The following is a 14,727-nucleotide window of genomic DNA, read 5'->3' as shown; positions in this document are numbered from 1 at the left end:
ACTCCCTGCCCCGCCCCCAGGCCCTGCGCAGCAGCCAATAGGGCGCGGCCCCAGCTGCCCCCCCCCGCCCCTTCCTCCCTCTCCTCCTCCTTCCTCCTCCTCCTCCTCCTCAGCACCGGCAGCCGGGAGCGGAAGCCTCCGGGGTTGGTCTTGGGGAAGAGGCTGAAGAGACCTCGCTCCGAGGCCACCCCCAGGCGCAGCAGGGCCCCGAAGAGGGCTGGGGGCAGCCCCAGGAGCAGCCTCAGCCACCAGCGGCGGGCGCGGAGCCGCCACAGCTCCACCCAGACCCCGGGGCCCGGCGCCGAGCCCGAGCCCAAGCCCCGCTCCCGACCCCGGCGCCGGCTGCGGGCCCCCGACCCCAACCCTGCTGCCGGCGCCGGCTGCGACCTCGGCCCCGCCCCCGGCTCCGCTCCCAGCCGCGGCTGCGGCTCTGCCCCCCGCCCTCGGCCCCGCCCCCCCCTCCCCCTGGCCAACCCCCGGCGCCGGCCGCGCCGCCCGGCCCCGCCCCCCCGCCAGCCGCCGGCCCCGCCCCCCGCCCCGCGCCGCCTCCCCCAGGATGTAGAGCGGGAGGAAGAGCCACGGCGCCGCCCACAAGCCCCCCCGCGGCCGCCGCCGCCACCACGTAGAGCCTGCGGCGCCGCACGCTGAGCGCCAGCAGCCCCAGGGCGGCCGCCCAGCAGCCCAGCCAGCCCCAGGCCCCCCAGCCCCCAGCGGCAACCACAGCGGCCGCAAGCGCGTAGGCGGCGGCCAGCCCCCGCCGCGCCGCGCCGCAGGCTGAGCAGCAGGCCCCAGAGGCCTCCCCGCCGCACGCAGAGGGCGGAGAGGAGGAAGAGCAGCGGGGGGAGGCCCGGCCAGAGGGCGAAGGCCAAGGCCAGGGCGGAGCAGAACAAGTGGGGGGAAGAGAGGAGGCCACAGGGAGGAAAAGGAAGAGGTGGTGGCACCGGCGGCCATCTTGGGGAGGTCGGCGGCCGGCTTGGGAAGGGCCGCGGCCATATTGGGAAGGTCGGAGATCAGCTTAGGCGAGTCGGGCGGCCATCTTGGGAAGGGTCTGAGGCGGGCTTAGGAGAGTCGGGCGGCCATCTTGGGGAGGGTCTGAGGCTGGCCTTAGGCAATTCAGCGGCCATATTGGGAAGGTCTGAGACCGGCTTAGGAGCGTCGGCGGCCATGTTGGGAGAGTCAGAGGCTGGCTTGGGATGGTCTGCAGCCATCTTGGGAGGGTCTGAGACCGCCTTGGGAAGTGCTGCAGCCATCTTGGGAGGGTCTGAGGCCATCTTGGCTGCCTTGAGGCTTCCTCCTCCTCCTCCTCCTCCTCCTCCCCCTCCCCTTGGGGGCGCTCTGGGGGCTCCTGCTGGCCCTTGGAGGTCTCTCAGGGACGCTTGGTTGCCTCCCAGGGACGTCTGGTTGCCCCCCGGGCCTGCTGGGTGGCCCCCCAGGGGTGGCTCGGTGGACTTCCGGCGCCATCTTGGGAGGGTCCTCCCGGAGCCGCCATCTTGGGAGGCCTTCCCGCCGCCATCTTGGGAGGGTCTCTGGCTGCCACCTTGTGTTCCTCCAGCTCTGTTTTGGGGTCCCTGGGGAGCCCCCTTTGGGGTCTTCTGGAGCCACTCCTTGAGGCCCTGCCGCCATCTTGTGCCCCCTGGCCGCCATCTTGTGCCACTCCGACTCCGTTTTGGGGTCCCCTGGGGCCCCTTTGGGCTCCTCCAGCGCCGCTCTGGGGGCCCCCTGAGGTCCTTTTAAAGGCTTCTTGGTGCCACTCCCTGAGGCTCGGCCGCCATCTTGGGCTCCTTGGCCGCCATCTTGGGCTCCCTGCCGGCGGTTTTGTGCTCCCCCTGCAGCCACCTTGGGGCCCCCCTCTGCCATTTGGGGGGGGGGGACCCCCCCCCAGCCTTCATTTTGGGCTCCCCTGCAGCCATCTTGAGCTCCCCTGCAGGGGAGGCAGCAGCCAGGTCCTGAGGGCTCCCTGGCAGCTCCTGGGGAGAGGGAAAAAAACCTCCTGAGAGACCTCCCAGGCCCCCAAGAGGCTCCTCAGAGGCTTTCTAGGCCCCTCCCAGCCAATCAGAGCCCAGCCACGCCCCTTTAGGCCCCTCCCACCCGGCCACACCCTCTTTAGCCCCCTCCCACCTGCACCCAAAGGTCTTCTGAGGTATTCCTATTGGGGGCTTAGCCCCACCCCCCTCCCATCCCCGCCCTTTTCCCCAGTCCCCTCTCGACCAATCAGAGCTGGCCACGCCCTGTAAAGCTCCTCCCACCTAACCACATCCCTCTAAGCCCCTCCCCTTTCGCTCTAAGCCCCTCCCCTTTCTCGCTAAGCCCCTCCCCTTCCCTCCAAGCCCCTCCTCCCCCCCTCTGCTTGGTGCCTCCTGGCCAATCGCTGCCCCTGCAGCTCCTTCTCCAGCCCTGATTGGCCCTGGCTCGGCTCCACCCTCACCTGCTACGTCCTGATTGGCTGCTGGGAGACCAATGGGGAGGGAGGTGGGGGTCAGAGGGGGGTGGGAACCAATCAGGAGCTGCCCAGCTCCACTCACCGCCAGGTTGCAGCTGCTGGAGGTCTCCTCCTGGACCTTGGTGGCCACCTGAGGACCTTCCCCATCCTCTTCCTCCTCTTCCTCCTCCTCCTCCTCTTCCTCTCCTCCTGCTGCTGCCTCCTGCAGGTCCTGCTCCAAGCTGCTGCTGGAGCTGCCCAGGAGCTCCTCCAGCTCCACCTCCTCCTGTGGGGACAACCCCAGGGGGGGACAACCAAGAGCTTGAGAAGGTCCAAGGAGGTCAACCAGGACCTAAAGAGCTCAACCAAGAGCTTGAGGCCTAAGATCAACCAAGTCAACCAGGCTGAGATCAAACAAGACCTAAAGAGGTCAACCAAGAGCTTGAGAAGGACCAAGGAGGTCAACCAGGACTTAAAGAGGTCAACTGAGAGCTCCAAGAGGTCAACCAAGAGCTTGAGAAGGTTCAAAGAGATCAACCAAGACTTAAAGAGGTCAATCAAGAACTTGAGAAGGTCCAAGAAGATCAACCAAGGCTTAAAGAGGTCAACCAAGAGCTTGAGGTCTAAGATCAACCAAGTCAGCCAGGCTGAGGTCAACCAAGACCTAAAGAGGTCAACCAACAGCTTGAGAAGGTCCAAGGAGGTCAACCAGGACCTAAAGAGGTCAACCAAAAGCTTGAGGCCTAAGATCAACCAAGTCAACCAGGCTGAGGTCAACCAAGACCTAAAGAGGTCAACTGAGAGCTCCAGGAGGTCAACCAAGAGCTTCAGAAAGTCCAAGGAGGTCAACCAGGACCTAAAGAGGTCAACTGAGAGCTCCAAGAGGTCAACCAAGAGCTTGAGAAGGTCCAAAGAGGTCAACCAAGACCTGAGAAAGGTCAACCAAGAGCTTGAGGCCTAAGATCAACCAAGTCAACCAGGCTGAGGTCAACCAAGACCTAAAGAGGTCAACTAAGAGCTCCAAGAGGTCAACCAAGAGCTTGAGAAGGTCTAAGGACCTCAACCAAGACCTAAAGAGGTCAACCAAAAGCTTCAGAAGCTCCAAGGAGGTCAACCAAGACCTAAAGAGGTCAACTAAGAGCTCCAAGAGGTCAATCAAGAGCTTGAGAAGGTCCAAGGAGGTCAACCAGGACCTAAAGAGCTCAACCAAGAGCTTGAGAAGGTCCAAGGAGATCAACCAAGACTTAAAGAGGTCAACTGAAAGCTCCAAGAGGTCAACCAAGAGCTTGAGGTCTAAGATCCACCAAGTCAACCAGGTTGAGGTCAACCAAGACCTAAAGAGGTCAACTGAGAGCTCCAAGAGGTCAACCAAGAGCCTGAGAAGGTCCAAGGAGACCAACCAGGTGCTGAGGTGGCCTCAAGGCCTCCAGAGCCTCCTGAGGAGGGTCCCAAGGTGCCCCCCAAGACCCCAAAGTGGTCAATAAAGGCCTTGAGGAGGTCCCAAGGTGGCCTCAAGGCCTCCAAGAACCTCTTCAGAAGCTCCTGGTGGTCCTTCCTCACCTCCTCCTCCTCCTCTTCCTCTTCCTCCTCCTCTTCCTCCTCCTCCTCCTCCTCCCCAGGGCTCTGCTGCAGGTGGAGCTCCTGGGGCCGGCGGCGCTGGAGCTGCCCCAGGCCCTTCAGGGCCTCCTTGGTCCTCTCCAGCAGCTCCAGGAGGACCTCTGGGGGGCGCTGGCGCTGCAGGAAGCTGTGCTGGGGGACAGGGAGGGCCTCAGGGGGGGGTCCCATGGTGGCCACCAAGAGCTCCAAGGTGGCCACTGAGGACCTCCCCTGGTGGCCTCAAGGTGGCCCCAGGCTGCCCCCAGCCCCCCCTGGCCCCTCCTGAGGACCTTTCCTTGGGGCTCCCCTCGGGCCCCTCCCACCCCCCAGGCTCCCATTGGCCCCAACGGAGGGGGTGGGCGGAGCCTCGGGGCCCCCGGGTGGGCGGGGCCGAGCCCTGATTGGCCGAGAGGGTTACCTGGAGGAGGCTCTGGGAGCTGGGCCGGGCCCAGGGCTGCTTCTGCAGGCAGCAGGAGACAAAGAGCAGGAAGAGAGCAGACCTGGCCAATGGGAGAGCAGGGAGGGGCTCAGGGGGGCGGGGCTTCGAGTTGGGGGGGGTGGGGAAGGTGGGGGAGGAGTTTCTGGGGGGGAGGAGCTTCCTGGGGGGGGGGGTCAAGGTGTGTGGGGGGTGGATTTTGGAGGCTGGGGACTGCAGAGGGAGAGGGGGGAGGGGGCTTCCAGATTGGGGGAGGGGCTTCCAGGTGTGGGGGAGGAGCTGCCAGTCTGGTGGGAGGAGCTTCTGGTCTGGGGGGAGGGGTATCCAGGGGTGGGGGAGTAGCTTCCAGTTTGGGGGAGGGGCTTCCAGGTGTGGGGGAGGAGCTGCCAGTCTGGTGGGAGGGGCTTCTGGTCTGGGGGGAGGGGTATCCAGGGGTGGGGGAGTAGCTTCCAGTTTGGGGGAGGGGCTTCCAGGTGTGGGGGGCGGGAAGGGGGGGGAGGGGCTAGTGGGGGAGGGGCTTTCAATGTGGGGGGGAAAGACTTCAGGTTTAGGGGAGGGGCTTGGAGGGGTGGGGAGGGGAGGTGGGGCTGCTGGGGGGTTCAAGCTGGGGGTCTGGGGTGGGGCTGGGGGCTTCGGGGAGGGGGTTGAGGGGTGGGGAAGGGAGGCACTTCCGGTTTGAGGGAGGGGCTTCCGGCCTGGGAGGGGCATTAGGGGCTGGGAGGGGGCTGGGGACTTCATGGGAGGAGCTTACAGGGTGGGGGAGGGACATCCGGTTTGGGGGGGAGGGACTCAGAGGAGGGGCGGCTGGGGGGGAGGAGCTTCCGGGGGGGGGGGTCAGGGCGGGGCTTTGGGGGCCGGGAGGGGGCTGGGGAGGGGCTTGAGGGGGGTGGGAGGAGCTTATGGGGGCAGGGGAGGGGCTACCGGCTTGGGGCAAGGGAGTTCTGGACAGAGGACGAAGGTGGGAGGGGGGCGTGGCTTGCTGCAGGGGGGGCGTGGTTTGCTGAAGGGGGGCGTGGCTTGCTGCAGGGGGGGCGTGGCCTCACCAGTGGGCGGGCTGCAGGGCCGGGGGCTGCCCCTGGGCGATGTGGTACAAGGCACTCATGGCGTTGAGCTGGAACAGGGGAGGCCTCCGCTCCGCTGCCCGGGGGAGGGGGCGAGGGGGAGGGCTCAGGAGGAGGAGGGGAGACCCCCAGGGGGTGACTCCAGACCCCCACAAGGACACCCAAACCCCCCCCAAGAGCCTCCCAGCCCCCCCAACCTCCAGACCCCCCCCCCAAGAGCTTCCCACCCCCCCCTCCCTGGCCCCCAAGGGAGACTCCACACCCCAGGACCCCCCGACCCCCCCCCCCTCCCCATAAGGACCCCCCTGAGCCCCCCCATAAGGAGCCCCCTCAGCCCCCCCCTTCAGCCTCCCACAGCCTCCCCATAAGGACCCCCTCAGCCCCCCCCATAAGGACCCCCTTGGCCCCCCGCCAAGGGACCCCCCCAAGCCCCCCACTAGGGACCCCCTCAGACCCCCCCAAGGACCCCCTCAGCCTCCTCCCATAAGGACCCCCCTCAGCCCCCCCCCCATGAGGACCCTCTCAGCCCCCCAAGGACCCCCTCAGCCCCCCCCATAAGGACCCCTCCAGCCCCCCATAAGGACCCTCCCATAAGGACACCCTCAGCCCCCCATAAGGGTCCCCTCAGCCCCCCCAGGACCCCCCTCAGCCCCCCCATAAGGAACCCCTCAGCCCCCTCCCAGAGCCCTCCTCAGACCTTCATAGAGCCCCTAGACCCCCAAGGACCCTCCAGACCCCCCCCACCCCCCCCCAGACCCCCCAAGAATCCTCCCAGCCCCCAGGACCCTTCCAGGACCTCCCCCCCAGGACCCTCCCAGACCCCCTGGGACCTCTCCCAGCCCCCTCAGACCCCCAAGGAGCCTCTAAGCCCCCCCCAGGAATCCTCCTAGCTGCTCACCGAGGACCTTCCAGGACCCCCCCCTGGCCCAGGGAGACCCCAGACCCCTCTAAGGACCCTGCTAGCCCCCCCCTCAGACCCCTCCCAGCCCCCTTGGTGTCCTCCCTGCCCTCCTCCACCTCCTGGCCCCCTCCCTGCCCCCTCTCCCTTCCCCCTGCTTCCTCCCCCTTCCCCCTGGCTGCCTTCCCTGCCCCTCCCAGCCCCCTCCCCTACCCCTCAGGTGCCCCCTCCCCAAGGAGCACTCCCTGCCCCCTCCCTGCCCTCCTCCACCTCTTGGTTCCCCCTCCCAGCCCCTTCCCCTACCCGCCCCCCCGCTTCACCTCTGAGCCCCCTCAGAAGCCCTCCCTGCCCCCTCTATGCACTCCTGGTGCCCCCCCCAGCCCCCCAGCTGCCCCCCAGCCGCCCCCCAGCCCTCACCCAGCTCGATGCAGGTGATGCCCAGGGACCAGACATCAGCTCTGCCATCGTAGTTCCCTTCCTCCATGGCCAGGATCACCTCCGGGGCCATCCTGGGGGGAGGGGAAGGGAAGCCAAGGGAGGGGTGGGGGGGTGGGGGGTGGGGGAAGGGCCCACCCCCCTCAGAAGGGAGTGGGGGAGGGGCTGGGGGTGGGCACTCACCAGTAAGGAGTCCCCACCAGGGACCTGGCAGGGCAGGAGGGAGAGGCAGAGCCGAAGTCCCCAAGCTTGGCCTGGCCCTGGGAGCTCAGCAGGATGTTGGCAGCTTTGACGTCCCTGGGGGGGGGGGGGGCAAAGGGGAGGAGTCAGGGGAGGGGGGCGGGGCTAAGGGGGGTGGTGGGGGGGGGTGTGGGGAAGGGAGTAGGGGGGCAGGGGGAGGGCTGGGAGGGGTTGGGGAGGAGCGGGGGGGGCACAAGGGGGAGTCAGGGGGGGGCCTATGGATCCCTAAGGTCCCTATGGACTTCTATAGGTCTCTATGGACCCTCTGGGGCCCTATGGTCTCTATGGGTCCCTATGGATTCCTATGGCTCCTATGGGTCCCATTCAGCCCCCAGGGACTCTACGGTCCCTACAGTCCCCATAGCTCTCTATGGGTCCCTATAGCCCCTATGAGATCCTATGAGTCTCTATGGGTCCTTATGGTTCCCATGGGTTTCTATGGGTCTCTATGGTCCCCATGGGTCTCTAGGGGTCCCCATGGTCCCTATGGGTCTCTAGGAATCCTTATGTGTTTCTATGTGTCTCTATGGGTTCCCTATGGGTCTCTATGAGACCCTATGGCCCCTATAGGTCTCTATGGGTCCCTATGAGATTCTATGGCCCCTATAGATCTCTATGGGTCGCTATGAGTCCCTATGGGTGTCTATGGATCCCTATGAGTCCCTGTGGCCCCTATGGGTCTCTATGGGTTCCTATGGCCCCTATGGGTCTCTATGAGTCCCTATGAGACCCTACAGTCCCTATGGGTCTCTGTGAGTCTCTATGGGTCCCTATGAGATCCTAGGATCCCTATACGTCTCTATGGGTCCCTATGGCCCCTATGGGTCCCTATGGTCTCTATGAGACCCTATGGCCCCTGTAGGTCTCTATGGGTCCCTATGAGTCCCTATGGGTCCCTATGGGTCTCTATGGGTCCCTATGAGACCCTATGGCCCCTATAGGTCTCTATGGGTCACTACGTGTCCCTATGGGCCCTATGGGTCTCTATGGGTCCTCTGAGTTCCTATGGATCCCTATGGGTCTCTATGAGTCCCTATAGCCCCTATGGGCCCCTATGAGTCCGTATGACCCCTATGGGTCTCTATGGTCCCTGTAGGTTCCTATGAGTTCCTATGGCCCCTATTGGTCTTTATGGGTCCCTATGAGTTCCTATGGCCCCTATGGGTCACTATGAGTCCCCATGGGTCTCTATGGCTTCCTATGAGTTCTTATGGCCCCTATAGGTGCCTATGGGTCCCTATGAGACCCTATGGCCCCTACAGGTCTCTATGGGTCCTTATGGCCCCTATAGCTCCCTATGAGACCCTATGATTCCTATGGGTGTCTATGGTTCCTATGGCCCCTATAGGTCTCTATGAGTCCCTATGGGTGTCTATGGGTCCCTATAGGTCTCTATGGGTCCCTATGGGTCTCTATTGGTCCTTACAAGTCCCTATGGCCCCTACAGGTCTCTATGGGTCCCTATGGGTCTCTATGGGTCCCTATGATGCCTATGAGTTCCTATGGTCTCTATGGGTCCCTATGACTCCTATGGGTCTCTGTGGGTTCCAATAGAACTTTATAGATCCCCATAGGACTCTGCAGTGCTATGGGGCAGCCCTGGGTCACTTGTGGGTCCCTTGTGGGCTGCTATGGGGCAGCTCTGAGGCAGCTCTTCATGCCTGTGAACCCCTGTGAGTCCCCTCCAGATCCCTACAGGGCTCTGATTCCCTGTGGGTCGCTATGGGGCGGCCCTGGGGCACTGGTGGGGCACTGGTGGGTCGCCATGGGGCAGCTAGGGGGCAGCCCCACACCTGTGGATGATGCTGAGGCCATGCAGGTAGGCCAGGCCCCGCAGGGCCCCGTGGACGATGGCTGCGATCTCCACCTCCTCCAGAGGCCTCTTCAGCACTTGGGGGGCAGAGGAAGCTGTGGGGCAGCCCCACAGGCACCCAGGGACGGGGTGGGGGGGGGGCACCCCCCCAACCTCTGCCCCCCAACCTCTGCCCCACAGCTCCTGGCACTCACCCTGCAGCAGGTCAGAGGCTGAACCCAGGCAGTGCTCCATGGCCAGCTGGGGGGGGGGAGGGGGGGGAGGTGGGGGGCAGGGACCCACAAGTGAGGCCTCTGCCCCACAGATACCACTTATGGGGCAGGACTTGGCCCCAGAGGTGGGGTCTAGACCCAGACTTGGGGGTCCCAGACCCACCCAGACCTCCCCAGACCTGTTTCTAGGCCTCACACTTAGGGGTCCCAGCTCCCCCCCCAGGCCCCATTTTGGGGCCCCCCCAACCCCACTTGTGGGCCCCAGGCCCCCTCCAAACCCCTTCCTATGGGTCCCAACCCCCTACTTAGGGGTCCAGCCCCAGACTTAGGAGTCCCAAACTCCACTTATGGGTCCCAGCCCCCCCCCCCCCCCCCAGCCCCATTTTTGGACCCCAAACCCCCTCCTCTGGGTCCCAGCCCCCCACTTATGGGTCCCAGCCCCACACATGGGGGTCCCAGCTTCCCCCAGGCCCCATTTTTGGACCCCCAGCCCCTATTTTGGGGCCCTCCAACCCCACTTCTGGGCCCCAGGCCCCCTCCAAACCCCTTCCTAGGGGTCCCAAACCTCCACTGCTGAACTCCAAATCCCCACTTAGGGGTCCCAGCCCCCCCCCACTTAGGGGTCAGGCTCACCCAGGCTGTGTGGTCCCGCAGGTAGCAGCCTCTGCTCTGGATGGTGTTGGGATGCTGCAGCTTCTGGAGCAGCTTCACCTCCTTGATGATCTCCTTCCACTTCTACAGGGGCAGGGAAGTGTGGGGCAGGGAGGTGTGGGGCAGGGAAGTGTGGGGCAGGGAGGTGTGGGGCAGGGAGGTGTGGGGGGGGGGCAGAGGAAAAGTCTTTGGGGAGCTAGAAACGGAGGGGATGGAGGAACTGGGACCCAGAAGTGTGGGGCAGGACTCATGGGTGGCAGCTGGGACCCACAGGTAGAGGCCTGGGGAGGTTGGGACCCAGAAGTGTGGGGACTGGGACCCACAGGTGGGGGGCAGGGGGGACTGGGACACATAAAGGGAGGGCTGAGGGGGCTGGGACCCATATATGTGGGACTGGGACCCACAAATGGGGGGGGGCTGGAGCCAAAAGTGTGGGGCTGGGACCCACAGATGGGGGGCAGGGGGAACTGGGACCCATAATGGGGGGGCTGAGACCCATATACGTGGGGCTGGGACCCACAGATGGGGGGCTGGAGCCATAAGTGTGGGGCTAAGACCCAGACATGAAGGGTTGGGGGGACTGGGACCCCTAAGTGTGGGGCTGGACCCCCCCAGGTGCAGGGCAGACCTGACCTCATTGGAGTGCTTGCCGCTGTAGGACATCTTCTTGATGGCCACAACCTCATTGGTGCGCAGGTCCCTGGGCCTGGAGGCGTGGGGCAGAGCTCCGTAAGCGCCCAGAGCCTGCCCCAGAAGTGAGGATCCCTTGGGGGGATGTCTCAAGGCTACCACTTGGGGGTCACCTAAGGGTCTAGAGCTCACTAGGGGTCACTTAGAGGGTGCTGTGGGTCACTAGAGATCACTCAGGGGTCACTCTGGGCCCACTAGGGGTCGATAGGGACCACTATAGGACACTCAGCGGCCACTGCAGTTCCCTGTGTGGCCACTGGAGGTCACTGTGGCTCCCTAAGGGTCGCTGTGGCTGCTTCAGGGTCACTGTAAGCCATGCAGGGGCTGCTGCAGTTCCCTGTGCAGCCACTGGGGGTCACTGCGGCTCCCTAAGGGTCACTGTGGCTGCTTCAGGGTCACTGTAAGCCATGCAGGGGCCGCTGCAGTTCCCCCTGCGGCCGCTGGGGGTCACTGTGGCTCCCTAAGGGTCACTGTGGCTCCTTCAGGGTCACTGTAAGTCACATAGGGGCCGCTGCAGTTCCCCCCTGCGGCCGCTGGGGGTCACTGTGGCTCCCTAAGGGTCACTGTGGCTGCTTCAGGGTCACTGTAAGCCATGCAGGGGCTGCTGCAGTTCCCCCTGCGGCCGCTGGGGGTCACTCACGCTGTAGACGGCGCCGAAGCTGCCATGGCCAATCTCCCGCAGGTCAGCGAACAGCTCCTGGGGGTCCCCCTTGTGGAAGAGCTCAGCCACTGCAGGGTCCCGCGGCCGCCAGGGCATGGCGCCCCCTGCTGGCCACACACAGCAACCGATGGGGCAGGACCCACTGGGGCCCCACAGCTCCCCCCAGGCCCTGCACCCCCCCCAGTCCCCCTCAGCCCCCCCAGCCCCTGCCCCACAAGCCCCCCAGAGCCTCAATCTCTGCCCCATAGCCCCCCCCCAGACCCCACCCCCCAAGTCCCTCAGCCCAAGCCCCTAGGCCCTGCCCCCCCCAGCCCCTGCCCCACAAGCCCCCCAGGGCCCCAATCTCTGCCCCATAACTCCTCCAATATCTGCCCCCCAAGTCCCTCAGCCCCCCAAGCCCCTAGGCCCTGCCCCCCCCCCAGCCCCTGCCCCACAAGTACTCCAGGGCCCCAGTCTCTGTCCTATAACCCCCCTAGTCTGTGCCCCCCAACTCCCTCAGTCCCCCAGGTCCTGCCCCATAACCCCCCCCAGCCCCTGCCCCACAAGTACCCCAGGGCCCCAATCTCTAACCCATAACCCCCCCAGCCCCTGCCCTATAACCATCCCCAGGCCCCCAGCCCCTACCCCATAACCTCCCCCAAGTCCTGACCCCCAGGCCCCCAAGCCCCTAGACCCTGACCCCCAAGTCTCTCAGCCCCCCAAGCCCTACCCCATAAACCCCCGGGCCCTGCCCCCCAAGTCCTTCAGCCCCCCAAACCCCAAGCCCCCGCCCCATAACCCCCCAAGCCCTGCACCCCAAGTCCCTCAGCCCCCCAAGCCCCCCAGTCCCTACCCCATAACCTCCCCCAAGTCCTGACCCCCAGACCCCCAAGCCCCCAGGCCCTGCCCCCCAAGTCCCTCAGCCCCCCAGATCCTGCCCCATAGACCCCCCGACCCCACCCCCCAAGTCCCTCATCCCCCCAAGCCCCCAGCCCCTGACCCACAAGTAGCCCAGGGCCCCAGATTCTGCCCCCCAAGTCCTTCAGCCCCCAGGTCCTGCCCCATAACTTCCCCAGGCCCCCAAGCCCCCAGCCCCATAACCCCCCAGGCCCTGCCCCCCAGGCCCCTCAGCCCCACAAGCCCCCCAGGGCCCCAATCTCTGACCCATAGCCCCCCCCAGTCTCTGCCCCCCAAGTCCCTCAGCCCCCCAGATCCTGCCCCATAACCCCTCCCAGACCCTGCCCCCAGGGCCCCAATCTCTGCCCCATAAGCTCCCAGAACCTGCCCCATAGCCCCCCCAGACCCACGCCCCAGGCCCTACCCCACAAGTAGCCCAGGGCCAAAGACTCTGCCCCCCAAGTCCCTCAGCCCCCCAGACCCTGCCCCATAACCTCCCCCAAGTCCTCACCCCCAGGCCCCTCAGCCCCACAAGTACCCCAGGGCCCCAACCTCTGACCCATAGCCCCCCCAGTCTCTGCCCCCCAAGTCCCTCAGCCCCCCAGATCCTGCCCCATAACCCCTCCCAGACCCTGCCCCCAGGGCCCCAATCTCTGCCCCATAACCCCCCAGCCCCTGCCCTACAAGCCCCCCAGCCCCTGCCCCATAACCCCCCCCCCCAAGTCCTGCCCCCCAAGTCCCTCAGCCCCCAGGTCCTGCCCCATAACTTCCCCATGCCTCCAAGCCCCTCAGCCCCACAGGCACCTCGGGCCCTGCCCCCCAAGTCCCTCAGGCCCCCAGATCCTGCCCCATAACCCCTCCCAGGCCCTGGCCCCCAAGTACTCCAGGGCCCCAGTCTCTGCCCCATAAGCTCCCAGACCCTGCCCCATAGTCCCTCCAGACCCACCCCCCAGACCCTGCCCCCTAAGTACCCCAGGGCCCCAATCTCTGATCCATAACCCCCCCAGTCTCTGCCCCCTAAGTCGCTCAACTCCACAGCCCCTGCCCCACAAGCCCCCCCCAGGCCCTGTCCCCCAGGTCCCTCAGACCCCCAAGCCCCCCAGCCCCATAACCCTCCAGGCCCCTCAGCCCCACAAGCACCCCGGGCCCTGCCCCCCAAGTCCCTCAGCTCCCCAGCCCCTGCCCCATAACCCCTCCCAGACCCTGCCCCACAAGCCCCCCAGGGCCCCAATCTCTGACCCATAACCCCCCAGCCCCTGCCCCCCAGGTCCCTCAGCCCCCCAAGCCTCCAGCCCCTACCCCATAACCCCCTGCAGACCCTGCCCCACAAGTACCCCAGGCCCCCAGATCCTGCCCCATAACCCCCCCCAGCCCCTGCCCTACAACCGTCCCCAGACCCCAGGCCCCCAGCCCCTACCCCATAACCTCCCCCAAGTCCTGACCCCCAGGCCCCCAAGCCCCCCACTCTCTGCCCCCCAAGTCCCTCAGCCCCCCAGATCCTGCCCCATAACCCCTCCCAGACCCTGCCCCACAACTACGCCAAACCCCCAGCCTCTGCCCCATAACCTTCCCCAAGTCCTCACCCCCAGGCCCCTCAGCCCCACAAGTACCCCAGGGCCCCAACCTCTGACCCATAGCCCCCCCAGTCTCTGCCCCCCCAAGTCCCTCAGCCCCCCAGATCCTGCCCCATAACCCCTCCCAGACCCTGCCCCCAGGGCCCCAATCTCTGCCCCATAACCCCCCAGCCCCTGCCCCATAACCCCCCCCCCCCCAAGTCCCTCAGCCCCCAGGTCCTGCCCCATAACTTCCCCATGCCTCCAAGCCCCTCAGCCCCCACAGGCACCTCGGGCCCTGCCCCCCAAGTCCCCTCAGGCCCCCAGATCCTGCCCCATAACCCCTCCCAGGCCCTGGCCCCCAAGTACTCCAGGGCCCCAGTCTCTGCCCCATAAGCTCCCAGACCCTGCCCCATAGTCCCTCCAGACCCACCCCCCAGACCTTGCCCCCTAAGTACCCCAGGGCCCCCAGTCTCTGCCCCATAACCCCCCCAGCCTCTGCCCCCTAAGTCGCTCAACCCCCCCAGCCCCTGCCCCACAAGCCCCCCCCAGCCCCTGACCCCCAGGTCCCTCAGCCTCCCAAGCCTCCAGCCCCTGCCCCATAACCCTCCCAGACCCTGCCCCACAAGTACCCCCAGTCCCCCAGGTCCTGCCCCATAACCCCCCCAGCCCCTGCCCTATAACCGTCCCCAGACCCCCAGCCCCTGCCCCATAACCCCCCCTGGGCCCTGCCCCCCCAGGCCCTCCCCATCCCCCCCCTTACCTCCAGGCTCCAGCTCCGCTCCCGGAGGCCTCCCTCGGAGCCTGCTGAGGGCCGCGCGCGGGGGGGCGCGCGGGGGGTGGGCGCGCGGGGGGGGCGCGCGGGACGGGGGGGGGGGGGGGGGGGATGATGATAAGCTGCGACCTCCCCCCCCCCCGCCTCGGAGCTAAGCCTTCAAACCCCGCCGCTTTCAACCCCCAAAACTCCGCCTTCCCCCCCCCCCCAACAGGCTTGGGGGGTTGGGGGGGGTAGGGGGGGCCGAGACCACCCCCCCAAAACCCCCCCCCCCCGCCGCGAAAGTCGGCGCCGATTTGGGGGTCCCCCCCTTCCCTTCCCCTGGCGCCGCTGGCGGCTCCGGAGCCAAGATGGCGCCGGCGGAGGGCTGGGAGAGAGCGGAAGTGACGAACCGGAAGTGGCCTTTCCGCG

The 14,727-nt window shown here is 66.3% G+C and overlaps 1 protein-coding gene across 1 annotated transcript; it reads right to left on the bottom strand.

Moving 5' to 3' along the window:
- Positions 1 to 1,652: 1,652 nt before the first annotated feature.
- LOC137461505 (serine/threonine-protein kinase TAO2-like) lies at positions 1,653 to 14,396 on the bottom strand. Its single transcript, XM_068171224.1, has 13 exons — positions 14,305 to 14,396; positions 11,092 to 11,219; positions 10,395 to 10,505; positions 9,744 to 9,845; positions 9,093 to 9,138; positions 8,879 to 8,975; positions 7,029 to 7,142; positions 6,828 to 6,919; positions 5,495 to 5,588; positions 4,434 to 4,515; positions 3,980 to 4,168; positions 2,523 to 2,705; positions 1,653 to 1,967 (listed from the first exon to the last, which is right to left on the bottom strand). Exons 2-13 carry the CDS (start codon positions 11,206 to 11,208, stop codon positions 1,731 to 1,733), a joined length of 1,464 nt encoding a protein of 487 aa, XP_068027325.1. The 5' UTR covers positions 11,209 to 11,219; positions 14,305 to 14,396; the 3' UTR covers positions 1,653 to 1,730.
- Positions 14,397 to 14,727: the final 331 nt, after the last annotated feature.

Source organism: Melanerpes formicivorus, unplaced genomic scaffold (genome assembly GCF_026170545.1).
Source record: "Melanerpes formicivorus ecotype bairdi unplaced genomic scaffold, bMelFor1.0.p_v2 SCAF_2453, whole genome shotgun sequence".
Classification (NCBI taxonomy): Eukaryota; Metazoa; Chordata; class Aves; order Piciformes; family Picidae; genus Melanerpes; species Melanerpes formicivorus.
The sequence above is the reverse complement of the archived record's forward strand: the minus strand, read 5'-3'. Positions and strand labels throughout refer to the sequence as shown.

Bases quoted from the DNA above. Each gene is read 5' to 3' on its own strand.
- LOC137461505 (XM_068171224.1), bottom strand. From the start codon at position 11,208: ATGCCCTGGCGGCCGCGGGACCCTGCAGTGGCTGAGCTCTTCCACAAG. The intron at 9,139-9,743 runs GTGAGCCTGACC...CCCCCCCCCCAG, and splicing joins TGCGGGACCACACAGCCTGG to CTGGCCATGGAGCACTGCCT. The intron at 7,143-8,878 runs GTGTGGGGCTGC...CCCCCCCCCCAG, and splicing joins GGCCTCAGCATCATCCACAG to GGACGTCAAAGCTGCCAACA.